Source organism: Biomphalaria glabrata, chromosome 12 (genome assembly GCF_947242115.1).
Source record: "Biomphalaria glabrata chromosome 12, xgBioGlab47.1, whole genome shotgun sequence".
Lineage (NCBI taxonomy): Eukaryota > Metazoa > Mollusca > Gastropoda > Planorbidae > Biomphalaria > Biomphalaria glabrata.
The window spans coordinates 373,618-401,139 of record NC_074722.1 but is presented as its reverse complement, the minus strand read 5'-3'; the positions used below and the strand labels follow the sequence as shown (position 1 = coordinate 401,139).

Sequence of the window (27,522 nt, the reverse complement as noted above, 5' to 3'; positions counted from 1 at the left end):
CTAAAAGAATAATGTTTATTGATTTGATCTGTTCAGCTACAGGACTCCGTGACGTCATGAAAGTAGTGGAAAAAAAAAAGTCCTGTCTAGTCTGATCGAGATCTCAATTCAACACTTAACACAAACTAGATCTGGATCTAATCAGCTCGGTAAATTTTAATTCAATTCATTCATAAATCAGATAAGATAAGATAAGATCTAAACATGCTTTTGTTCGAGCCCTAGGAAGAAAAGAGATAATGCATATGTTATCAGTCTCGCCAAATACGTCTGACCCTGTAATCTTATTTATCTTATCTACATAATCGAGTACAGACGTTACTTCGAAAACGAAGACAAATACGTCCTATGCATTTCATGTGTCAATCTAGTCCTGCATGTTAATCAATGACTTGAACTCTGCTAAGCCGTTGGTTTTCCTGGCTGATTCAGGCAACCCATTCCATTCTCTGATGGCACAAGATAAGATAACTGTGTAACCTCATGGTTGGAGTTTGAGACGTCAGTTTCTTATCTTTTCTTATATAATACAGACGTTACTTCAAAAAAAGAAGATGATTTCGTCCTACGCGTCATGCATCTAGTCATGCATCTTAACCAATGACTTAGATTCTGCCAAGTCACTGGTTTTCCTGGCTTTCCGTTCCATGCTGTAATATGAGTCTAATAGGACTAGTGAAGAAGGAGCATGTGTACATATGGAACGAGGAGTGTGCCTTTATCTTTGTGTCATTATGATTATTTTATTAGATTTTGCTTTTGTATTTGAAGATTATGGTTCAGTGTTTTATGTATAATTGCTACTTTACTTTTGAGTCTTCTATCCTGAAGGCTTTCTAATTTTACTGATTTTACTGATTTTACTACAGGTGTTACTCTAGTCAAATGTGAATATTCGTTAGTTATGAATCTCACTGCTCTATTTTGTGTCTGTTTCAGTTTCTTACTGTTTTCTTGAGTTGAGGGGTCCCAAACAGAGAATGCGTATTCTATTATTGGCCTAACCAAGGTTAACTTCTTTTCACAGTCTGCGCTTTTCTTTTGGCGTTTTTTTTTTACCCATTTTGGTATCGAATATAGATTTATGTTCAGCGTAAGAGTTTAGTGTTTTATGCTTCTGTGGAATTTAGCTCAGTTACAGCTTCTCTTGTTTACCTCAGTTACAGCTTCTCTTGTTTACCCCAGTTACAGCTTCTCTTGTTTACCTCAGTAACAGCTTCTCTTGTTTACCTCAGTTACAGCTTCTCTTGTTTAACCCAGTTACAGCTTCTCTTGTTTACCTCAGTTACAGCTTTTCTTGTTTACCTCAGTTACAGCTTCTCTTGTTTACCCCAGTTACAGCTTCTCTTGTTTACCCCAGTTACAGCTTCTCTTGTTTACCCCGGTTACAGCTTCTCTTGTTTACCCCAGTTACAGCTTCTCTTGTTTACCCCAGTTACAGCTTCTCTTGTTTACCCCAGTTACAGCTTCTCTTGTTTACCCCAGTTACAGCTTCTCTTGTTTACCCCAGTTACAGCTTCTCTTGTTTACCCCAGTTACAGCTTCTCTTGTTTACCTCAGTTACAGCTTCTCTTGTTTACCTCAGTTACAGCTTCTCTTGTTTACCCCAGTTACAGCTTCTCTTGTTTACCTCAGTTACAGCTTCTCTTGTTTACCTCAGTTACAGCTTCTCTTGTTTACCCCAGTTACAGCTTCTCTTGTTTACCCCAGTTAGTTACAGCTTCTCTTGTTTACCCCAGTTACAGCTTCTCTTGTTTACCCCAGTAACAGCTTCTCTTGTTTACCCCAGTAACAGCTTCTCTTGTTTACCCCAGTTACAGCTTCTCTTGTTTACCTCAGTTACAGCTTCTCTTGTTTACCTCAGTTACAGCTTCTCTTGTTTACCCCAGTTACAGCTTCTCTTGTTTACCCCAGTTACAGCTTCTCTTGTTTACCCCAGTTACAGCTTCTCTTGTTTACCCCAGTTACAGCTTCTCTTGTTTACCCCAGTTACAGCTTCTCTTGTTTACCCCAGTTACAGCTTCTCTTGTTTACCCCATTTACAGCTTCTCTTGTTTACCCCAGTTACAGCTTCTCTTGTTTACCTCAGTTACAGCTTCTCTTGTTTACCCCAGTTACAGCTTCTCTTGTTTACCTCAGTTACAGCTTCTCTTGTTTACCCCAGTTACAGCTTCTCTTGTTTACCCCAGTTACAGCTTCTCTTTACCTTCGCCTATCCAGCATCATTTTTTCTTATCTCATAAAATACAGACGTTAAAATAGAAGATGATTACATCCTACGCTAATTCCTAGGTCAATCTTGTCATGTATGTTAATTCAGATATTAAAAATTCCAGTCTTCACAAGGATTCTAACCCAGGACCCACGGTTCGGAAGCGAAGAGCTTTACTTCTCAGCCACCGCGCCTCAAAAGTAAAGTTCCCCCTTTCAGACCGTGCGATCTATAAGACAGATGATTTAAGTGTCATCCTTTTCTGTGGCCCACGGTTAACTAGAGTTTCATGTGGCCAGCACAACGGCCAACACCAACTAATGTCAGGTACCACTTAGAGCTGGGTGGACTAAGGTGGCCTAAAAGTCCCGAAGTTCAAAATCTCAGACTTCACCGAACCCAGGACCCCAGGTTTGGAAGCCAAGCGCTTAACCACTCGCTCACCGCGCCCCCGAGTTGTTGTTTTTTTATTATAAAACTTATTATTGCAGATTTGAACCTGTTTCTCTACCATCGTATCTTATCAGTACGTGTTATTCTACAACTGAAAGGACCTCTCAAATGTGTTCTCGTGACTAGATGCCGTGTTTCTCTCTACGTGAGCACCACTCGTTCAATGTTCAATCAAGAAGTCTCTAATCCAAAAGTAAAGTTCAACCATAATTTGAAAATACGTTGTTGTTGTTTTTTAAATTTGAAATGCTGTTTTTACCAACATCAAAACTTGAGGCTAACTTCTAGCGAAACAAAACATGTAGCACATAACAGCAGCTCTAAGCTAGGCCTAATGTAGGTCATTGAAGAGAAGGAGGTGAAGAAAATGTGGTGAAACGGAGGAGCACTCGAGCTCGGGCCTTTCTCAGAGCTGACCCACATTATTTCCATAATCGCCCTGACAAACTATTCTTTCTTCATGGTCAACACATACTAAAGCCCGAGACTTATTCCAAAGACAGAGACCCAAATTTAAACTGCATCTCTCTCTATATATATATTGTATCTCCTCCTTTGAGATCGAAGATGAGCACACTCCTCATTTCCTATGGACTCGAAGATGACTGTAAAGTCCAATCCTCGCTTTAAAAAGCTGGCTTCGTACGTGGCATGGGTGGGTTTGGTCAGTAGTAGATAGACCTGCTTCTTCTCTCAGCTTTTTGTTGGTTCGGCGCTCTTTCGCCCTGGCCACTTTTCTTGCTTCAAATCTCGAGACTCACAGCTTCACACCATGTGAAGCGATCAAGAGCTAGTGCTTCCTGTGAAAGTCAATATCGTATTCTTTGAAGGAGCTCTTGAGAGTGTCTTTATAGATCTTGTATTGACCCCCCATTGCAGGAGCGCCTTCCTGCATGGGGTTCTGTAGGAGGAGTAGTAGCCTACATCTGTCAACTGACCAGTCGGGCTCTCTGATCAGCTCGTTGACCTAAGTCTCTACTCAGAGCCCAGCTCTCACCTGCGGCTCCAACTCTCTCTCTAACAATATAACAAGGCGGCATCGATACATGACATGCATTTCAGGTGCACAGCTTCAGAAGCGGCAGTAATTAAACATAAATGGAGCTAGAAACATTTAGTGCTAAAACATATGATGATTAAACATGACATGTAACATATATAATAACACATAATAACATATAATAACATCACTAAGTTACCTAGATTATCGAGCGAATTTGTTTATAACTAAAACTAAATTCAGCTTTTGAGCTAAAAGTTTATTTCAGGTCTGACTCAAACAAAACAAAATTCTTTTTTTTTTCCCTTGTGTAACCAGATGTACGAGCTGTGTCTCTGTCTGCTGATGCTCAGTCTGGAGAGTTTCTGCAGGGGAGAGAACCAAGGAAAGAGTTCTGTGACCATCAATATAAAACTGGACCAAAGCGTTCACTTCGTGGACAACATGTTTTTGGCTAACTCCATGCCTCATAAAATAGAGAAATGGAACACTATACCTTTTAGGTAGGAGAAGCCGTTTGGGTGTTGAGTCTAGAGCTAATGTCGTCTTTAGCGATGTTGTTGTTACAAATGTCGTCTTTAGCGATCTTGTTGTTACAAATGTCGTTTGTAAAGATGTCGTTGTTACAAATGTCGTCTTTAGCGATCTTGTTGTTACAAATGTCGTTTGTAAAGATGTCGTTGTTACAAATGTCGTCTTTAGCGAACTTGTTGTTACAAATGTCGTTTGTAAAGATGTTGTTGTTACAAATGTCGTCTTTAGCTATCTTGTTGTTACAAATGTCGTTTGTAAAGATGTCGTTGTTACAAATGTCGTCTTTAGCGATGTTGTTGTTACAAATGTCGTCTTAGCGATGTTGTTGTTACAAATGTCGTCTTTAGCGGTGTTGTTGTTACAAATGTCGTCTTTAGCAGTCTTGTTGTTACAAATGTCGTCTTTAGCTATGTTGTTGTTACAAATGTCGTCTTTAGCGATGTTGTTATTACAAATGTCGTCTTTAGCGATGTTGTTGTTACAAATGTCGTCTTTAGCGATGTTGTTGTTACAAATGTCGTCTTTAGCGATGTTGTTACAAATGTCGCCTTTAGCGATATTTTTGTTACAAATGTCGTCTTTAGCGATGTTGTTTCTACAATTGTTGCTCTTAGATACATTGACTTCAGATTTGTGGCCTTTAACTTTGTTAAACGTTTTTTAACTTTGTTAAAGTCATTTATATTGTCTTGAAATACTTTATCGCTATCACTGTTGTTTAATAAGTCGTTTTTATAATCTGTTCACGAAGGCTTTCTTATTAGTAACTATGTTATGATTAGCACTTTTTAGCGGCCCCCGGACAGAAAAATCGCTATTGTTTTTGTGTTGTATGTCTGCCCGTCGGTATGTAAAACAAAAACAAACTAAAAGCGCTTGCACTATTGAAAATTTAATTTCAACATCGAATGGATCGTTATAAAAGTGCGAAAGAATTATTTTGTTAAAAGCTAATTTAAATATGCACAAGATTTTTACATACATTGCGTACATTTTTATCATCAGGATATGTATCTGTAAGATTTTATCTTGTACTCTACGCCAGGTTCGATCAGAGAAAGAGAGAGAGAGAGAGAGAGAGATGCCACAGATATTCAAGATTTCTGAATACATTATAAGACACATGTGTAACACTCATATTATTATATATCTCATCCTTAAACGGTCTCCACACATTAATTGTTTTTTTAATCAAATATGAATTTCAAACATTAGTAAATAAGATAAGATAAGATAACTTTATTGATCCAATCAAATGGAAATTCGGTTTGACTACACTTGACAACTTCAGCGTAACTACTGTACAATAACATATAGATGCACGATATACATTCACACACGAAGGAAACACATAGACACTCATAACCAGCGCTTTATAAATAGACTTCCATGTACTTCTCGATGATGATAGAATGTTAATTTTTAATGTTGGTCATCCAGGGTCTATTATTACTGAATGTTTTTAATTATCTTCTTTGATATAATTATGTTTTCACAGAACTGGATGTACGAATTAACAGTTGTGTTAAGTTCATCTGTCTGGGCAGTTGTTTACAAACATGTCCCAATCTGCTCCAGACAACTTTGTAGTTGTAAAACAGCGTCGTCAGACCATGACTGAATGGACTGTACTTCGGGATTTGTTGTTTTTAAAACCGGTTTGTACGTGGGTGTAAGATGGATCATTATGTGGTCCGACTCTCCGAGGGGAAATGGCGATCGAGATGTGTAGGCCATTTTTATGTCGCTATAACACATGTCCAATGTTTTAAATGCCTTGATTGACAATTAAGACTATAAGTTGGCAAGTGTTGAGCTAACGAAAGATGATTGCAATCTCCCATAACTAGTCGGACAGCATCAGAACTTATAGTGTAGAGTATATGTACAATTTCTAGTAAATGTTTTGCTGCTTTCTCTGTGTTGGCTGTGGGTTTTATATACTCAAGTATGACGTAAAATTGTGTAAACTCTCTCGGCAGGTAGTGTAGCCTGAGATTGTTACATAGTAGTTCAATATCGGTCGTGCACACTTTAGTTTTGATTGAGATATTGTTGACACAGCAGTACGGTTTATTGACATAAATGACCAGTCCTCCTCCTCTTGTTTTGCCACTATCTGTTGTCCTGTCTGATCTGTACACAAGAAACGCATCCAAGTCGACTGACGTGTCGGGAATAATTTCATTTAGCCATGTTTCAGTGAGACAGATTAGCGAGCTTTCACGGAATTGGTAGAAATGTCTGCAGCAACAATCAAGTTCTTCCATTTTGTTATTTAGTGATCTCTAACATTTATGTTATGTATCGGCCATTTGTTTCCAAGATGGCGGGTGTGTACATAGATTCATTGATGATCATATTATTTATGCTATCCACTGAAACACTTGTAACAGACCCACTAAAACAACAGGAGCTTCAATAAACACAATGATTTTATTAGTCTCTATTTATGTTCTTTACTCCAGCCACTTGTTCTCTCTAAACTGACCTCCTTTTACACACAGTCCTGACACACTGCTGTTCACTCAACCATGTACACTCAAGGTCCACTGGTCTTTTCATACACAGGCACACACACTGCACTACCAGCCACTCAAAACACATACACTTACTATCACACACTGGTTTTGAACATGCACACTAATAGATTAGTTTAAAAAAACAAGAAACACTTTTATTCCCTGAAACACAATAACACACTATAAAAGGAATAATAGAAAACAAATGCTGATTATGTCACAGTGTTATCAGGTCGCGTAAATAATGGCTGCCTGGTCGTGAGGTTTGCGCGCTGGACTGTCGTTCGGATTTATCGATGGTCGAGGGTTCAAATCCTGCCCGCTCCCATCCCCCGTCGTCCTGCGGGAGCTTTGGACTAGGAAGTAAACTATCTTCAACTCTGAAGTAACATCCGAAACATGTAAAACATTTTACAAACAAACAATAACTCAGAAAGACACAAAGATAAAGGCACGTTTCTCATCCCATATGCTAGGACAAATTTTGTACAAATGCTCCTTCTTCCCTAGTGCTATTAGAGCATGGAATGGGTTGCCTGAGCTAGCCAGGAAAACCAGTGACTTGGCAGAATTTAAGTCATTGGTTAACATGCATGACTAAATGCATGACGCGTAGGACGTAATCATCTCCTTTTTTGAAGTAACGTCTGTATTATATAAGATAAGATAAGATAAGTCAGAATGTGATTAAATGTAGAAATACATCATTTCTTTTTTAACCAATATGATATACTTTTAGATTTATATTAATATTAAGCTTGAAGAAGGTCTAGACCTTAACGAAAAATTCTACTCAAAAACTTCTCTTTCTAAAAATCCGGTACATATTGTACATAATGTCCGCTCTAGTTTGTCTTGCAACATATTATCGGGGTTCTTTTTCCGCGCTATTTTACCCGTGTTATTTTGTCCTCGCTATTTCGCCTGTGTTATTGTGTCCGCGCTAATTGGTCGGGAAAGCGTTAAACCATTTGAACACAATGGCAGTTAGTGTAAATCAGCAACTTGTGTGTAAAAATATTAGACGTGTTGATGACATTTTCTTAGAACGACTGTCCCGCAAGGCCCACCCAGAGTTTGTGTGTAATACAACAAGATAAAATGATTGAGAGAAACAGGTTCAAATCTAAAAGAATACGTTTTATAATAATAAACAAAACTCGGATACGCGTTGGCTGAGCGGTAAAGCGCTTGGCTTCCAACCCGAGGTCCGAGGTTTGAATCCTGGTGAAGACTGGGATTTTTATTTCGGGATCTTCGGGCGCATCTGAGTTCACCCAGCTCTAATGGGTACCATAAGTTAGGGAAAAGTAAAGGCGTTTGGTCGTTGTGCTGGCCACATGACACCCTCGTTAATCTTTGGCCACAGAAACAAATGACCTTTACATCATCTGCCCTATAGACCACAAGATCTGGTAGAGGAACTTTTTTTTTACAACAAGAAAAACATTAAAAATACTTAAAAAAAACAAAGCTTATATTAAGCGCACTTGTATCAATTAGTTTGGATCAGTCATGTAATTACATTTGTCATAGATCTAGACGTGACAATAAAAAATCATTTCTAAAAATAAAAAGGGAACGTCCTGAATTTGAGCTTGTGATCCTTAAGAAGCTTTCTCAGGCTTCTAAAGCCAACACGGTAACCACTTTGCTAGCGTAGAGTCTATGAATTAGGAAGAGTGCATAGTTATCTATTGTTTCTATTTCATGTTTGTGCTCACTAAGCCTTAGACGGCAGCCTAATATAAAGGGAACTAATTCAGCTTATACCATCACTTCGGTCAATTACTATTCATTCCCTTGGTTGAAATACTAAACAAAGTAATTTATCACCAATAGTTAATTAACTAATTGGTTTTTTTTCTTATTGATTCTTGTGTTGTCAGGTAAAAGAAATAACGGTGCGAAATTTCAGCTTGATCCGAGATTGGGTGTCGGAGAAATAACGTGTACAAACTTTTGGCCAGACACACAGACAGTGAGTTGATATAATCTTTGTAATAACCCTATGAGAGCTACACTGTCTTTCTTGCAATGTATCGGGTATACATTAAAAAAAACAAAGATTGTGATTGTCTTGCGTGAACAAAGAACATGAGATCTCGTTATATTTCTTCCATTATGAAAGATGAACCCAAGTGTTAAAACTATACAAGTTCATTTTGTCCTATTAAACAAAAATATTAACGCAGACGTCTCTATAAATAGACGATGATGCATTTTTTTGTAACTACACCCACATTTATACACAAAAAAAAAACCCATTTCAATTGCTTTATTACAGCGATGCGAATTTGAGAAGGTTGTGTGAAAACCTGGCCCCTACTTCCGTTCGAGTTCTGTTCAATCCGTTGTTCTCGCAAACTTCTAAAGGGCCAACAACGAAAAAAGCAGGCAGCACAAAAATGGATTGCGATACACATGATATGACTGGTGAGTAAACTGTCCTTATTGTGTCTATAACACGTCAGTAAGCTGTCATCATTGTGTCTATAACACGTCAGTAAGCTGTCATCATTGTGTCTATAACATGTCAGTAAGCTGTCATCATTGTCTATAACACGTCAGTAAACTGTCCTTATTGTGTCTATAACACGTCAGTAAACTGTCCTTATTGTGTCTATAACACGCCAGTAAACTGCCATCATTGTGTCTATAACATGTCAGTAAACTTTCATCATTGTGTCTATAACATGTCAGTAAACTGTCATCATTGTGTTTATAACATGTCAGTAAGCTGTCATCATTGTGTCTATAACATGTCAGTAAACTGCCATCATTGTGTCTACAATATGTCAGTCAACTGTCATTGTGCCTATAACTGTACTATAACGTGTCAGCAAACTGTCATCACTGTGTCTATAACATGTCAGTAAACTGTTATCATTGTGTCTAGTTCAATGTGTCTTGTACATTGTGTCTAGTACATTATGTCTTGTAATTGTATGTAGCAGGTTGTGTCTTGCAGATTGTGTCTATTACATTTTTGTCTGGTACATTGTGTCTTCTGCAATTGTGCATAGTAGATTGTGGCTTTTAAATTGTGTCTAGTTCATTGTGTCTTCTACAATTGTGCACAGCAGATTGCGGCTTTTAAATTGTGTCTAGTTCATTGTGTCTTCTACAATTGTGCACAGCAGATCAAATCTTTATTGCGACATATTCATTAAGTTCCAGTCAAATCTGTAGTGTGACATATTCATTAAGTTCCAGTCAAATCTGTAGTGTGACATATTCATTAAGTTCCAGTCAAATCTGTAGTGTGACATATTCATTAAATTCCAGTCAAATCTATAGTGTTACATATTCATTAAGTTCCAGTCAAATCTGTAGTGTGACATATTCATTAAGTTCCAGTCAAATCTGTAGTGTTACATATTCATTAAGTTCCAGTCAAATCTGTAGTGTGACATATTCATTAAGTTCCAGTCAAATCTGTATTGTGACATATTCATTAAGTTCCAGTCAAATCTGTATTGTGACATATTCATTAAGTTCCAGTCAAATCTGTAGTGTGACATATTCATTAAGTTCCAGTCAAATCTGTAGTGTTACATATTCATTAAGTTCCAGTCAAATCTGTAGTGTTACATATTCATTAAGTTCCAGTCAAATCTGTAGTGTGACATATTCATTAAGTTCCAGTCAAATCTGTATTGTGACATATTCATTAAGTTCCAGTCAAATCTGTATTGTGACATATTCATTAAGTTCCAGTCAAATCTGTAGTGTGACATATTCATTAAGTTCCAGTCAAATCTGTAGTGTTACATATTCATTAAGTTCCAGTCAAATCTGTAGTGTGACATATTCATTAAGTTCCAGTCAAATCTGTAGTGTGACATATTCATTAAGTTCCAGTCAAATCTGTAGTGTGACATATTCATTAAGTTCCAGTCTAATCTGTATTGCGACATATTCATTAAGTTCCAGTCAAATCTGTAGTGTGACATATTCATTAAGTTCCAGTCTAATCTGTATTGCGACATATTCATTAAGTTCCAGTCAAATCTGTAGTGTGACATATTGTTATGGAGTGTGCGTGTGTGTATGATGCAACATAGATGGCATTGTCGTCATTTGGTCTTAGTTAGGATAGACGACCCCAGAACGTAAGACTAAAAGGTTGTGTTATAGAAGTGAGATATTGTTAAAGAGTATTATTACTAATGACTGCTACATACATTTATTTCATTTTATCACAAGTTGATTTTGTCTATATTATAATAAACATTATATTTAGTTTTGTTCACCAGAGGACGTTATTCAAGTTCTGGAAGTTTTATTACTTAAGATATATTACACCTACAACGGTTTTGTTGTCTACCAGCGATTCGGTGCTATACGTCAACAGCCGGTTATAACGTATACCTAAAAAAAACTATATGATACCCCCTCCCCCCCCCCCCCAGAAAAAAATCTCTAATTATAAGATTTTCTGGACAGAAACCCTGCTGTCTTGCGTAGTGCATAAATGTCGCCATACAGGTCGAGAATTTTTGGTTTCCCAGACCTGTCGTGACGGAGATCAGCAAGTCTGGGGCAGTCAAACAGAATATGAGGCACGGTTTCCTCTTCTTCCCCACAGCGTGAGCACCGTGAATCGAAATTTGGCCATAGCCGTGAGAAATATGAGCCAACAGGACAATGGCCTGTCCTGCACTGTGTTATTATAGCTTGCTCAAGCCTGGACAGCCTCCACCACGGGGAAGTGCGGTCAGGACGCCTCATGCGTTCCCAGACTCCACGGGTTTTTTGGGACTTGTCTCAACACTCACTCCACTTTTCCATTTCTGTTTTTTGAATTATAGCCAGAGCGTGATGAAAACTTACAGCCTGTTCAGTTGGTGGAAATTGCCCTCCCTGGTGGGCCAAGGAGTCTGCAATAGTGTTGCCAGTCACACCTATGTGACTCGGTACCCACTGCATTATTACATTATAGCTAATTATAAGATTTTTTTCAAAGTATCTTTTTGTGCTTCCTTTCCTGTTCCTTCTAATCAATGGCACTATTCGATGTTTGCTGAAACTCTTTCAATGTTTAATCTTTTCCAGTCAAGCTTTGGGAACAGTTCTATGATTTTATTAAGAATGTTGGTTGGCAACTGTCTATTGATTTCACCAACATTCACCGCACACCTACGAACGAATGGGATAGTGCCAACGCCAAAGCTTTCTTGGACTATGCTCAGAAGAATGAAATTCCTATTCCAGACTTTCAGTTTGGTAATGGTAAGTCCAAAACTAGAGAAGTCTTTGAGACCAATGAATTTACTTTGCTAGTCATTCATCTAACTAAAGTATATACAATACTTTGATCACAGGACACCTTCTTGGAGGCGCTGTGGCTGATCGGTAAAGCGCTTGCTTCCTGGTGAAGACTGGGATTTTAAAATTTTGGTATCTTTGGGCGCCTATGAATCCACCCAGCTCTAATGGGTACCTGACTATAGTTAAGGGAAAAAAGTAAAGACGGTTGGTCGTTGTGCTGGCCACATGACACCCTCGTTAACCTTTAGGCACAGAAACAGATGACCTTTACATCATCTGCCCTATAGAGCACAAGGTCTGAAAGAGGAACTTTACTTTTTATGACACCTTTTTAATATTGGAAATAGACTATCAAATCAACTCCTAACATCAAATCAACTCCTAACATCAAATCTACTCCTAACATCAAATTAACTCCTAACATCAAATCTACTCCTAACATCAAATCTACTCCTAACATCAAATCTACTCCTAACATCAAATCTACTCCAAATATCAAATCTACTCCAAACATCAAATCTACTCCAAATATCAAATCTACTCCAAACATCAAATCTACTCCAAACATCAAATCTACTCCAAACATCAAATTAACTCCAAACATCAAATCTACTCCAAACATCAAATCTACTCCAAACATCAAATTAACTCCAAACATCAAATCTACTCCAAACATCAAATCTACTCCAAACATCAAATCTACTCCAAACATCAAATCTACCCCAAACATCAAATCTACTCCAAGCATCAAATTAACTCCAAACATTAAATCTACTCTAAACATCAAATCTACTCCAAACATCAAATCTACTCCAAACATCAAATCTACTCCAAACATCAAATCTACTCCAAACATCAAATTAACTCCAAACATCAAATCTACTCCAAACATCAAATCTACTCCAAACATCAAATCTACTCCAAACATCAAATCTACTCCAAACATCAAATTAACTCCAAACATCAAATCTACTCCAAACATCAAATCTACTCCAAACATCAAATTAACTCCAAACATCAAATCTACTCCAAACATCAAATCTACTCCAAACATCAAATCTACTCCAAACATCAAATTAACTCCAAACATCAAATTAACTCCAAACATCAAATCTACTCCAAACATCAAATCTACTCCAAACATCAAATTAACTCCAAACATCAAATCTACACTAAACATCAAATCTACTCCAAACATCAAATCTACTCCAAACATCAAATTAACTCCAAACATCAAATCTACTCTCAACATCAAATGTACTCCAAACATCAAATTAACTCCAAACATCAAATCTACTCTCAACATCAAATGTACTCCAAACATCAAATCTACTCCAAACATCAAATCTACTCCAAACATCAAATCTACTCCAAACATCAAATCTACTCCAAACATCAAATCTACTCCTATTATCTAAATTTACTTCACTGCAGAGCCCAATTCGTACGCCAACAGCTATGGACTAAATACTCAAACGCCCGCCCAGACGGTTATAGACTTACAAAAATACCACACCTTGCTAAGTAACTATCCTCCTTACAAGTACAGCACTGTGGTTGGGCCAGAGACTACACGGCCAACAAGTTCGACAAAATATTTTAATGAGTAGGTACATTCTAAAACAGTTGGAAACATTCTTTTTTTCTTTTCCTCTCTGTTAGTGCTTTTTTTCATTGACTCATTCGTCTCTCCTAGATCGCACTCTATCCACTATCTTTTACAGTACTCTCTCTTTCTCTCTCTCTATAAATATATATAAATTTTAATCCAACTGCCTCTCTCTGCTGATACCCTTTTTACACTCCCTCCCTATCCTCCCTGCCCTGTCTCTCAATGCCACTGTTTAGCTCTACTCTCTGTCGCTCCCTGTTTGCCCTCTCTATCTCTCTCTCTGTACTCTCTATCTTGCGCATATCCCTCTTTATTCGTGTTTGCATCTATGCTGTTATTGTTACAGTAGTTACGCTGAGGTTGTCAATTGTAGTCAAACTGGATTTGATTGAATCAATAAAAATTATCTTATCTTATCTTATTACATGTTCGCCCAATTGCATTATCTTTCCTTTTCCAAAGTTCATAGAAGAACAATGGATCTCATTCACCAATTGTAAACAAACAACATTTAGCCACGTGGTGCTCTATCTCTTCTATATAATTTACGATCTCATGTTTAATTCATGATGGTTGTCATGTGACATTTTTTTTCATTGTTTTATCAATAAGATCACGTGACTAAATGCCGTTTGTTTACGATTGGTGAATGAGGGCCATTTAGCTTACTCTACATATGGAAGTCTTTCTTTCCACGCGACAACATGATGTCTCGTTTGTATGTCCCTTGAATTGGCCTTGACATCTTTTGACCTTGTTATTGACGTAATAGATTTATATGTATTTACATACATTCCTTATGGATTTTGAGTTGATCACCATTTGTCTCCCTTGAATTCTTGCGGTTGGATTCAGGGAGGGGGGCGGACTAGGTATCAAAATCGGTCTTGGCAACCCAGCTCATAAATATTTTATTATGTAATGAAAAGTTTGATAATGCATCAAATGTTAAATGAGTTGTAAATGCAATTATAGGCTTGTAGGTTATTTATGAATTCTCACGTGTAAAACAAAATTACAGTACATGTAGCAATTTTAATTAACCTATATTGCATTTGTTATTAACCAGATTTTAAAATATTAGTTGACATTACCAGTAAGTGAATAAAGCAAAACGTACCGTTGAAATTAATTTCCCATACACCAGAGGCGTGGCGAGCATTACTGTCACACGGTGCACTGTACATTATTGTAACCACCCCCCCCCTTTTTTTTTCCCCAGAAAGAACATAATAAATAGATTGTACTCAGTAATAAGAATGTAATAAAATAAATAGTAAAGTAAAGTTCCCCTTTCAGACCTTGCGATGTATAGGGCAGATAATGTAAACCTTTACAGTAAAGGTCATCTGTTTCTGTGGCCCACGGTTAACGAAGGTGTCATGTGGCCAGCACAACGACCTATCGCCTTTACTTTTCCCCAACTAATGTCAGGTACCCATTAGAGCTGGGTGGACTCAGAAAAAATCCCAGTCTTCACCAGGATTGGAACTTGGGATCTCCGGTTTGGAAGCCAAGCGCTTTTCAAGTATTTCGTTCTTTAAGAAATGTTCTCTGACGTTTTTAATTATGACTCGTGATTTTGTTTTGTTTTGTTTGCTCTTAGTTTCTTAGCCAGTGGTGGCTGTAATGTCGTGGATGAGATTTCATTTCACCAGTAAGTGTATGATTGTTACATTAGTGGAATTCACCATTTGCACAAACCTGTTATTTAACCTTGGTCAGCCCAATAATAGAATATGTATCCCCTGTTTGGGACCCCTCAACTCAAGAAAATAGTAAGAAACTGGAACAGTCACAAACTAGAGCACTGAGTATCATAACAAACGAATGTTCACATTTGAATAGAGTAACACCTTTAGTAAAATCACTAAATTTAGAATGCCTTCAGGATAGAAGATTTAAAAGTAAAGTAGCAATTATACATATAACACTTAACCATAATCTTCAAATACAAAACAAAATCTAATCTCAGAATGACACAAAGACAAAGGCACATTCTTTGTTCCATATGCTAGGACAAATTTGTGCAAATGCTTTTTCTGTCCTAGTTCTATTAGAGCATGGAATGGGTTGCCTGAGCTAGCCAGGAAAACCAGTGACTTGGCAGAATTTAAGTCATTGGTTAACATGCATGACTAGACGCGTAGGAAATAATCATCTTCTTTTCTGAAGTAACGTTTGTATTATATTATACTAGACAAGACAAACGTATTTATACTGTCATAGGTATTGAGCTGATAATAAATACTGGCTGTTGAGATTGCTAAATGAAAATAAATTATCCAAATAGAACTTTTAACATAATTTTTTCTATTGATACATTCATTTGGGTTCAACAAAACGTTTGAAGACAAATTCACTACAAAACGGCGCACGATGATTTGGCACTGGACTTAGGAGCTCAGATGATCAGGACATTACCTTACTGTCAGTACGAGAACAAATTCTTGCTAGAATACTTTTTGACAGATTGACCAACTCCATCTTGCTCTAACGAGTTTTATACAAAACATATTGCGCTAGTATTTTAAATTGTAGCTACATTTTAGAATGTGAAAATAATAGAAATTGTACATTACAGAAAAATATATCTATAATGATCAGTAGCTTAAAGGAATTGTATTCTACTATCAAAGTTAGTAAAGTTTCCCTTTCAGACATTGCGATCTATAGGGCTGATGATGTTAAGGTCATCTGTTTCTGTGACCCACGGTTAACGAGGGTGTCATGTGGCCAGCGCAACGACCAACCGCCTAAACTTTGCCCCAACTAAAGCTAGGTACCCATTAGAGCTCTAAAAATCCTAAATGGATGCGCCCAGGTGAATAGTTTTAGCCGCTTTGCAGCAGCACCAGAGTTTCTTCTCCGGGGCGCATTCCCATTAGATAAAGGGTGATGGGTGGCCCATTTGTCATAGTCCCTCTCTCGACCTTGCTGATGAGATGTAAATGAGAGTTTCGCGTTACATTTGGCACCAATTCAGTTGCAGAAGCTGCAAGAGGGAATTTCACAGTTGATACTACGCCCAAATGGGCTTCACTATTTTTCCTCAAGGTTGTCTCCTGAAGCCTTGTTACCGCAAGGCAGCGGGGGGTTTGAAGTCAGAGTACCCCTCTACTATATGAACTGCCTTACTAGGCTGACGAGCTCTCTCTGCCAGGTATCCGCCTTCACCCCTTCACCTGTTAGTAAGAGCAGTTTCGCCGGGCTAAGTATCTAAGCCACATGAGCAGGCCAGATGCTGGACTTAGTCGTCAGAGGCTGAGACGCATGCCTTTAGGATTATTTTATAGGCAATGGGAGCTTAAACCCATTGACACCCCGGGCCATGACAACCTTTGGGAGTAACACTTAATATAACATTTCTTATTCTTCTATGATACAGGCGTTACTTACAAAAAAAAAAAGAAGATGATTGTATTTCTCTAATCAGATATTACAGAAACAATGATCGCGACCACCCGACGTACCATGATTTTCTCAACGTATCTATCATGGACTTACTAGTTGACCAGTTCACGATGGCCAGAAAGCTGATGGCGGACAACAACTGCAATAAATCAATACGACTTGGAGAATCGTCCAGCGTGTCTGGAGGATTGGATCATGTAGCCGATCGATTCGTCGCTGGATTCTTGTGAGTTGGGTCAAATACTATACACAAAATATTTTGTTTAGTGTTTTAGCATCGCGTTTTTTCAAAAAAAAAAAAAAAAAAAAAGGTTTTAAACTAATTCAGAATGGATTTGACGATAACATGTAGGCCTAAGATGGACTGTTAGCTTGAGTTAGGAGCTGATTAAAAGAAGCAGCCCTTCATTCTGAACGTGTAAAGTAAAAGTAAAGACCTTGTGACCTATAGGGCAGGTGATGTAAAGGTCATCAGTTTCTGAATGTGTAAAGTAAAAGTAAAGACCTTGTGACCTATAGGGCAGGTGATGTAAAGGTCATCAGTTTCTGAATGTGTTAAGTAAAAGTAAAGACCTTGTGACCTATAGGGCAGGTGATGTAAAGGTCATCAGTTTCTGAGTGTGTAAAGTAAAAGTAAAGACCTTGTGACCTATAGGGCAGGTGATGTAAAGGTCATCAGTTTCTGAATGTGTAAAGTAAAAGTAAAGACCTTGTGACCTATAGGGCAGGTGATGTAAAGGTCATCAGTTTCTGAACGTGTAAAGTAAAAGTAAAGACCTTGTGATCTATAGGGCAGGTGATGTAAAGGTCATCTGTTTCTCAATGTGTAGGGAAAAATTACAGACCAGCACTAATGTGACCTTTTTTGTGGGTTACAATATCGAGTGTAGATCAAGAAACTTGTAACTGCCCATAAAACCATTTCCTGATATTTTCCTTTGAAGTCAATGGCATTGTCTTTGAGAAGAATAGAACAATATGATAAACACTTGCATCAATCGTGGAGGGGAAAAAAAACAAGATGAAAGTAATAAAACCCAAGCAGAACGTAATCAATTTTATCTCATCGTGTCCTTTTGTTTCTCAGTTTCATCTCTTTGTTTCTTCTATTCATCTCTTTGTTTCTCCTGTTCATCTCTTTGTTTCTTCTATTCATCTCTTTGTTTCTTCTATTCATCTCTTATGTTTCTTCTATTCATCTCTTTGTTTCTTCTATTCATCTCTTTGTTTCTTCTATTCATCTCTTTGTTTCTTCTATTCATCTCTTTTGTTTCTTCTATTCATCTCTTTGTTTCTTCTAGTCATCTCTTTGTTTCTCCTATTCATCTCTTTGTTTCTTCTATTCATCTCTTTGTTTCTTCTATTCATCTCTTTGTTTCTTCTATTCATCTCTTTGTTTCTCCTATTCATCTCTTTGTTTCTTGGAGTAAATTTTGTTTCATAGTTTTCATGGTTTTTTTTTTATTCGTATCTTTTGTTTTTATTCCGTTATTTAAATCTTTCAATAATTTCTCTGTTTCATCCGATTCCCAAACTTTCTTTTTTTTAAATTTTATAATCCGTTTTAGTTTTTATTTCTATTTATATCAGCGGTTCTCAACCTTTTAAGCTCGGCGACCCCTTTTTACAATATACCACTCTACCGCGATCCCCCCCCCCACCCCTCGCAATAGACACACACAGCAATAGAAGAATAGACAATAACAATTCTTATTTTTGATGGTCTTAGGCGATCCCCTGGCAAATCGTCAATCGACCCCCAAGGGGGGGGGGGTTGCGACCCACAGGCTGAGAACCCCTGATTTAGATAGACCTCCATTTATTGTAGTATTATCCTTTTATTGTCGTGCCCTTCCATTTTCCAATCGGAGCCAGACACGGCGTATGGGGGAGGGGGATACTGAGGTGCTGCCCTTACTCCTGTCTTTCAGACACAACACACGGTTCGAGAAGATGTTGATAGGTTCTATTTGAACTCTTCGCTACCTTAATGTTCGGTAAGACTATCTTATTCCATAAGACTATCTTATTCCATAAGACTATCTTGCTCCATAAGACTATCTTACTCCATAAGACTATCTTACTCCATAAGACTATCTTATTCCATAAGACTATCTTACTCCATAAGACTATCTTACTCCATAAGACTATCTTATTCCATAAGACTATCTTATTCCATAAGACTATCTTACTCCATAAGACTATCTTATTCCATAAGACTATCTTATTCCATAAGACTATCTTATTCCATAAGACTATCTTATTCCATAAGACTATCTTACTCTATAAGACTATCTTATTCCATAAGACTATCTTACTCCATAAGACTATCTTATTCCATAAGACTATCTTACTCCATAAGACTATCTTACTCCATAAGACTATCTTATTCCATAAGACTATCTTATTCCATAAGACTATCTTACTCCATAAGACTATCTTATTCCATAAGACTATCTTATTCCATAAGACTATCTTATTCCATAAGACTATCTTACTCCATAAGACTATCTTATTCCATAAGACTATCTTACTCCATAAGACTATCTTACTCCATAAGACTATCTTACTCCATAAGACTATCTTACTCCATAAGACTATCTTACTCCATAAGACTATCTTACTCCATTAGACTATCTTATTCCATAAGACTATCTTATTCCATAAGACTATCTTACTCCATAAGACTATCTTATTCCATAAGACTATCTTATTCCATAAGACTATCTTACTCTATAAGACTATCTTATTCCATAAGACTATCTTACTCCATAAGACTATCTTATTCCATAAGACTATCTTACTCCATAAGACTATCTTACTCCATAAGACTATCTTACTCCATAAGACTATCTTACTCCATAAGACTATCTTATTCCATAAGACTATCTTACTCCATAAGACTATCTTATTCCATAAGACTATCTTATTCCGTAATAAGACTATCTTATTCCGTTCAACTACCGCTCTTAAGATTTTCGAAATCGACGTTTGTGTTTGAAGATATTCAAAGTAGCAGCAGGTACTTTCCAGTATCATGACAATATCTGCATGCCATATTCGTAAACCCCAAAGGGTTATTGTTAGGCCCAGCGCGGATTGTCCGCCCATCTCTCTACTTTTTTTCTGAACTGTTTCTAACGACTTCTTACAATCGGAACCGCCAGTTAAATTGTCCTCACGTCATCGCCTTTTAACTCTTTCTCTCCTAAGCTGACGATACCAGCGCTGATTCCACCATAATGTGTTAAATAATTACAGAGAGAAAGAGTTAATATCCGTACCTTGTATTTGGCAGATTTTCCAGACGTCTTTTCGTTTACTGATAGCGAAATTTTAGTTTGCGAGTTTATTTTTAGAGAATCTCAGTTGCCATCATTTTGCTGTTTGGCGCTTTAGCTGAACACGGTTTTACTCCTCTTATAGGTTGCTCTTATTTCATTTTGTAGCGTCTCTTGCTTAGGCACTAAATCTTCAAGTAATACTTCTCTGTCTGTATAACTCAAAATATATCAAATATGATATAGTTTTATTCATAGCAGACCTATTCATATGTAATTCTAGTTGAAATATTGTAGGAAACTAAACAGATTGAATTGAATAGAACTCTCTACAACAGTTCAACTAAACGAAATAGCATACATTGATATTGAACTCAAATTAAAGTGAACACTGCATGGATTCGCTTGTATACTAAGCATCCAACTGAGCGTAATTAAAAGTCGTGTGGTATGGACTCTGACATTCGAGGGGGGTGGGGGGGGAAGAGGGTAAGGTCCAGATTTCCAACCTTAATCCTCCACCGTCTTGCGTAGGTTTGGGCCAGGATGTAAGCCTTCAATCCAGAGAGAACATCCTTGGACTGACATGCACTGTGCAAGGTTCAGACATTTTCCTTGTTACGAAGAACTTAAACGTAAGTTTCCCCTTTCAGACCTTGCCATCTTTAGGGCAGATGATGTAATGGTCATTTGTTTCTGTGGCCCACGAATAACGAGAGTGTCATGTGGTCAGCACAACGGCTAACGGTCTTTACTTTTCCCACCCGTACCCGTTAGAGTTGGGTGAACGCAGGGGTGCTCTTAAAATCCCGAACTTCAAAATCCCAGTCGTTATCAAGATTCGAACCCAGGACCCCCTTGTTTCGGAGGTCTAGCGCTTTACCACTCAGCCACCGCGCCTCCTATGAAGTACTTGCACTCGTTTCTTTCTTTCAGATGGCTGGATAAACTAGGTCAATGTGCCCTTCACGCAATCACTCGAGTCTACCGATTTAACGTCTGGGGAGGTAGTTACTCACTTCTGAACCGTACTACTTTTCTTCCAAATCCTGTGAGTGGCTTTCAATAGCATTGTTTTGATGTCATCTCAGGTAAGACTTACTTAGACTTAGGTCCTCCCGCGCCGTACGGCGCATTGGGCAGCAAGCTGTCTCCATAAAGATCTGTCGTTGGCAATGTCTGAAGCCTCCTCCCACCTGGTGTGCACTGTTCTGAGGTCCTCCATGAAGGTGTTTCGCCAGGTAATACGGGGACGTCCCTGTTTGCGCTTTCCTCGTTTTGGCCTTGATGTCATCGCAACTCTTGGTATGCTTAGTTCATTTTGTCGTAGAACATGTCCCGCAAACCTCATGCGACGTTCTGTCACAACCTCACTAAGTGTTCGACTCCAAGTTCGGCAAAGGATTTCCTTGTTTGAGACCCGATCTGTGTAACTGACTCCCAAAATCTGTCTCAACCATTTTTGTTGAGCCACATTTAGTCTTTTCTCAATTTTGACAGATGACTTCCACGTCTCACATGGGATGACATTTCAGATATGATAACTCTTTAGTTCTTCATGATCTTGGTATACGAAATGTGTGTATATGATTGGTTGTCGATGTCAACACTTGGATGTCAGTGGGTGTATGTGTTTGCATATTAAATGTTTGGGTAGGTGCCTGTGAAAAAACGCACAGGACGTAAGTCCCATGTGTCTATGGGTATGGCCGTTGGTATAAATTGTATATATTGGGACAGAATGTACGCTATATATATATATATGTATACAAACTGTTAAAATAAATAGCTAAGAAGGACAGATTTGTACAAATGCTTCTTCTTACCTGGTGCCATTAGAGCATGGAACGGGTTGTCTGTTTTAGCCAGTGACTTAGTACAGTTTAAGTCTAGATGACTAGATTAACACACGGAAATAATATAGACTTTATCATTTTCTCTTTATAAGAAGTACCAAACACCAGGGAAATAGTTCAACCTACTTCTCATTATAATATAGTTCAAGGGTTCTCAACCTGTGGGTCGCGACCCCCTTGGGGGGTCGATTGACAATTTGCCAGGGGTCGCCAAAGACCATCGAAAAAATGGATTGTTTTTGTCTATTCTTTTATTGCTGTGTGTATTTGCGCGGGGTGGGGGGGGGGGGGGCGCGGCAGAGTGGGGGATTGTAAAAAGGGGTCGCCGAGCATAAAAGGTTGAGAACCGCTGATTTAGTTGGATATTTTTCAAAGTTAAAGTCCAATCAGTTTTACTTTTTACATGACATGTTTGTGACTCTTTGCACAGGATTACTATCTGACTTTATTGTATAAAAGATTAGTGGAAGGATACACATTCAATGCTTCATCAAATGCTCCATACATCCGGGCGTATGCCAACTGTGCTAAACCTCAACGGTAAATAACTTTAACATTTGGCCTATTAAAAATATGATTTTTAAAAAATCCTTTCTACCAGACCTTGTGCCCATAGTAGTAGGCCTTAAGAAATAACACACGTTCCAACTTTAATTATCAGTTTAATAATTAACAAATATTTGTATATATTGTAGCCATGTACAGAGAAATGACTACGCCTAACAAACTGGACAGTATTAACTTCCTCCCCCGCAAAGAACAATCTACAATCTTCCAGCTAAGAACAGGACACACACCACTATTAAATTACCACCTGAACAAAATAAACTCCACACAACTACCCCTTTGCAGACATTGCGCCCACCCCTTTGAAACCGTAAACCATATCCTCTTTGAATGCCCCTCCCTAATCCACCTTAGGCAGACCCTACTTCCACTACAGCCCAACATAACCAACACCCTGTACGGCAGTGCTGAACAACTGAAGAAGACAGCACACTTTTTTTCCTTGGCACAGTCTGCAAAAGAGCTCACAGCTCAGCAGCAATAAAGCTGGCTAGAAGAAGAAGAAGTATATATTGTATAATAAAGTCTACACATCTGTAGTAGGTATGAAATGAACTGGCTAAAAGAATCATAAACTAAAGTACCCCATCCAGTAGGGCAGATGTCAAGCTAATCTGTTTCCTTTGCCAACGGTTAAAGAATGTACTGTGTGGTCAGCATAACGTCCAACCGCCATTTCTTTTATAAGTACTGCCAGGTACCCATTAGAGCGCAGTGTAACAAAGCTCTTTCAACATTTTTTTTTCCATGCGGTGATTACTAAAAGTCGCAGAACTTTTTATCTTAGGTTACAGTCCCGTTCAGACCTTGCGATCAATAGGGCATCTATTTCTGTGGCTCACGGTTAACAAGGGTGTCATGTGGCCAGCACAACAACCAACCACTTTTACACCAACTATAGTCAGGTATTCATTACAGTGGGTAGATTTATGTGTGCCCTAAAAATCCCGAAAGTAAAACTACCTGTCTTCAAGGGAATTTGAACTCGAAACCCTTTAATTCGAAACCAAGTGCGTTACCACTCAGCCACCACACGCAAGCTGAATTTAAATATTGTCTGGCTCTACAGTATGTTCGATTTAATGTCAACGCGTTCTTTAAACATGATCAGTTCTTTACATATGATCAGTTCTTTACACACGGTCAGTTCTTTACACGCGGTCAGTTGTTTACAATCGATCAGTTCTTTACATTCGATCAGTTCTTTACATTCGATCAGTTCTTTACATCCGATCAGCTCTTCACGTGCGATCAGTTCTTCACATGCGGTCAGTTCTTTACACGCGATCAGTCCTTTACACGCGGTCAGTTCTTCACATGCGGTCAGTTCTTTACATGCGGTCAATTCTTTACAAGCGATCAGTTCTTTACACGCGGTCAGTTCTTCACATGCGGTCAGTTCTTTACATGCGGTCAATTCTTTACAAGCGATCAGTTCTTTACATGCGGTCAGTTTTTATAAGCGGTCAATTCTTTACATGTGGCTAGTTCTTTACATCCGGTCAATCGGCAATGGGGCTGAGCTGTTAAGCCAAATGACAACTGCGAAGGCACAGCATAGAATAGTACACTGTCATAAATGACATTAATTAATCCTATATTAATGTAAAGGCCAAATGTCCAGCTGTACTTACATGTTTTAATACCAGTACGTTAGTACAGTCCCAACATATCAATTGTTACCAAAATATAAACTGAATTAAAATTTTATATTAGATACACGCCTGGTGCTTTGGTGGTGTACATGGTCAATGTCAAGGACGAGCCTGTGACCATCAATCTACCACAGTTTAGTGGTCAAGCAGTGGACGTTTATTGGTTTACTTCAGGGGGCGAGGATGTATTAAGCCTGTAAGTTTCAGTAAGCTTTAGACGCATGTTTATATTTCTTCTAAGGTGATGGAATGTGACGGATGAATGGTGCAGGACTTGTTCTGGGACAACTTGGGAAGGGATAAAGAAAACTAGTATAGGACTTCATTGCTTCGTACCTCGGCCTGGGCGTTTAGCAACACTAGGGCATTGTATGCTGTCAGTCCTGAAAGTTTGGCTCAGCACGTTTAGGTTACTCGGTCAACACTATAGAGATCATTTAACACTTCATACCCTGTGGCATTTTACGTCCAGAGAGACGATCTTTTCCCTTTGCAACTTCTTGTGTGACTTAAGAGGCCAATCCTTGATACACAGCTGTGATCGCAGGTTGGGCATATATAATCACCAGGCGCCGTTGCACTTCATACAGGTATATAAATACCATGCAAGTAAGATTGAAATTCATTATAAACATCATATTTCATGATATAGTTTGTATGGATTACATAGTCTGAGAATTAGAGAGATTAGGCTGCGGAAGAGATCCTTCATGATTAGACCAAGTGCTTAGCCAAAATAAATAATTCTTGCTCAAGGCGTAAGCCAATTATAGGAGCCATGTTATTGTAGCGCATAACTTTTACGTTGGACGGATGTACGCAAACGCGACATGAAGCTCTTCAAATTCGAGACTGGCAACTGGGAAGAGGTGGCACTGGACAGATCCACATGTAGAGAGAGAGCATAAAGGAAGGGTCACAGATTGCAGATGTCATACACAACAGAAGCAGAAAGAAGGGTGAAAATGCAACGGCGCCTGGTGATTATATATGCCCAACCTGCGATCGCAGCTGTGTATCAAGGATTGGCCTCTTTAGTCACACAAGAAGTTGCAAAGGGAAAAGATCGTCTCTCGAGACGTAAAATGCCACAGGTTAATGTAGCAACATTTTCCAGTTTTGGCTGAGGAGCCTAGCTGTATTGCTCCAGACATATGAAAACTTCTAGTTGTCAATGTTCAAGTTGTCAATGTTCTAGTTCTCAATGTTCTAGTTGTCAATGTTCAAGTTGTCAATGTTCTAGTTGTCAATGTTCTAGTTGTCAATGTTCTAGTTGTCAATGTTCAAGTTGTCAATGTTCAAGTTGTCAATGTTCAAGCTGTCAATGTTCAAGCTGTCAATGTTCAAGTTGTCAATGTTCAAGTTGTCAATGTTCAAGCTGTCAATGTTCAAGCTGTCAATGTTCAAGCTGTCAATGTTCAAGTTGTCAATGTTCAAGTTGTCAATGTTCCAGCTGTCAATGTTCAAACTGTCAATGTTCAATTTGTCAATGTTCTAGTTGTCAATGTTCTAGTTGTCAATGTTCAAGTTGTCAATGTTCTAGTTGTCAATGTTCAAGTTGTCAATGTTCTAGTTGTCAATGTTCTACTTGTCAAATGTGTAATTCTAAAACGATTAATCCCATAACCATACTATATAGCCTAATAAATAAAAGGGCAGAAATATTATCTCCCCTGCTTTGTCCTTCACATTGGTGAAATGTAACAGAGAAATGGATTGAGAATCCCCGAGTTAAAAGAAATATTACACGGTCTTTTCAATTATAAAATAATACTAATATATTTAAAAGTTCCAAAAGTATGGACATATTTAATTTGAAAATGATCGATAAAAGATTTAAGCCAATGAGACCATTGATATATCGTACATATTTTTGTGATGGCCCTTGACTAAACTAGTTTAGTTTGCCTACAGGTAAATCCATCACTAAATCAGACTATGCATGACTAAATGCATGACGCGTAGGACGTAATCATCTTCTTTTTTGAAGTAACGTCTGTATTATATAAGATAAGATTTTAAAAAACAACATTTGTTTCTTTGCTTGGAATGAAAATGCGAAAAAAAAAATTTTGCCCGGGGGTGGGGTATTAACCGTTGCAGTTTTGATCATGAAATGTGCTTCGTTGTTATTGACACACGTTAAGTAATAGTAGGTTACTTTTTTTTTAACTTTTCAATCAGTACAAATGGTTGAATTTGTGACGAGTCAGCTATAGGGCTTTCGCGTATCTAAAGGCCTTTATAGATTTCAACAGTATGTATCTATACATGTCGGTCCACAATATATTTGTGAAAACATTTTAAAGTGAATTGACTTTGCGCGCTGGTTTTTCTTTTCCAATCAGAGACATCAGACTCAATGACGTCTTAATGGACAGCTCGGGAAAGAATGGCATTAGCTTCACCCCGAAAAGCATTCAAGGCTCCATAGAAATGCCAGCATTGAGTTACGGCTTTATTGTCATTCCTGACGCCAATGTTGAAAAGTGTCGTGATCAACCTCCCACGACGACTCCTAGATCTAGAGCTTTAGTCACTAAACACTATGAATACTCTAGATCTAGTGGTGCTGCATTAAAAATGTGGTTTGTCAAGCTCTGTTTGACATTATACTTCATTGTTATGTAGCGAGAACCTTGCTAGTTGCCGTTTTGCTGATATTAATAAACTGATTTTTTTAAAACTATAAAAAATAATATTCAGATTAAACGAATGAATATTTAGTTCACCGGGTAGATGCAAAGTAGCCATGCTTCGATACGTTTAAAACTTGATTATTTTTAAGGAATATTTCTCGCATCTCAAATGAAACGGATCAAATAAAAAAAAATCTACTAAGACTAAGATAAAGACTGCTTCATTGATTCCTATTAGAAATCTGTTGTGATTACATGGACTCTTTTCTAATAATAATAAATAAATAAAAATAACAATCCTCCACAAAGAAGAACAAACACACAAAGTTCAATGAGGGACTACAGACGGACACAAAGTTCAATGAGGGACTACAGACAGACGCAAAGTTCAATGAGGGACTACAGACAGACACAAAGTTCAATGAGGGACTTCAGACAGACACAAAGTTCAATGAGGGACTTCAAACAGACACAAAGTTCAATGAGGGACTTCAGACAGACAC

The 27,522-nt window shown here is 38.0% G+C and overlaps 1 protein-coding gene across 2 annotated transcripts; it reads left to right on the top strand.

Moving 5' to 3' along the window:
- The first annotated feature begins 10 nt into the window (after positions 1–10).
- LOC106064013 (hyaluronoglucuronidase-like) lies at positions 11–27,216 on the top strand. 2 transcript variants are annotated; one of them, XM_056007137.1, is made up of 12 exons: positions 11–149; positions 2,704–2,858; positions 3,984–4,168; positions 9,009–9,157; positions 11,780–11,956; positions 13,430–13,601; positions 15,214–15,264; positions 17,044–17,247; positions 21,239–21,353; positions 22,589–22,698; positions 24,442–24,576; positions 26,729–27,216. In XM_056007137.1, the coding sequence occupies exons 2-12, from the start codon at positions 2,829–2,831 to the stop codon at positions 27,009–27,011; spliced, it is 1,611 nt and encodes a 536-aa protein (XP_055863112.1). In that variant the 5' UTR covers positions 11–149; positions 2,704–2,828; the 3' UTR covers positions 27,012–27,216. The 2 variants fall into 2 exon arrangements, with proteins under 2 accessions (XP_055863112.1, XP_055863113.1); XM_056007138.1 differs by having other exon boundaries at positions 24–149; positions 2,740–2,858.
- The last annotated feature ends 306 nt before the right edge of the window (positions 27,217–27,522 follow it).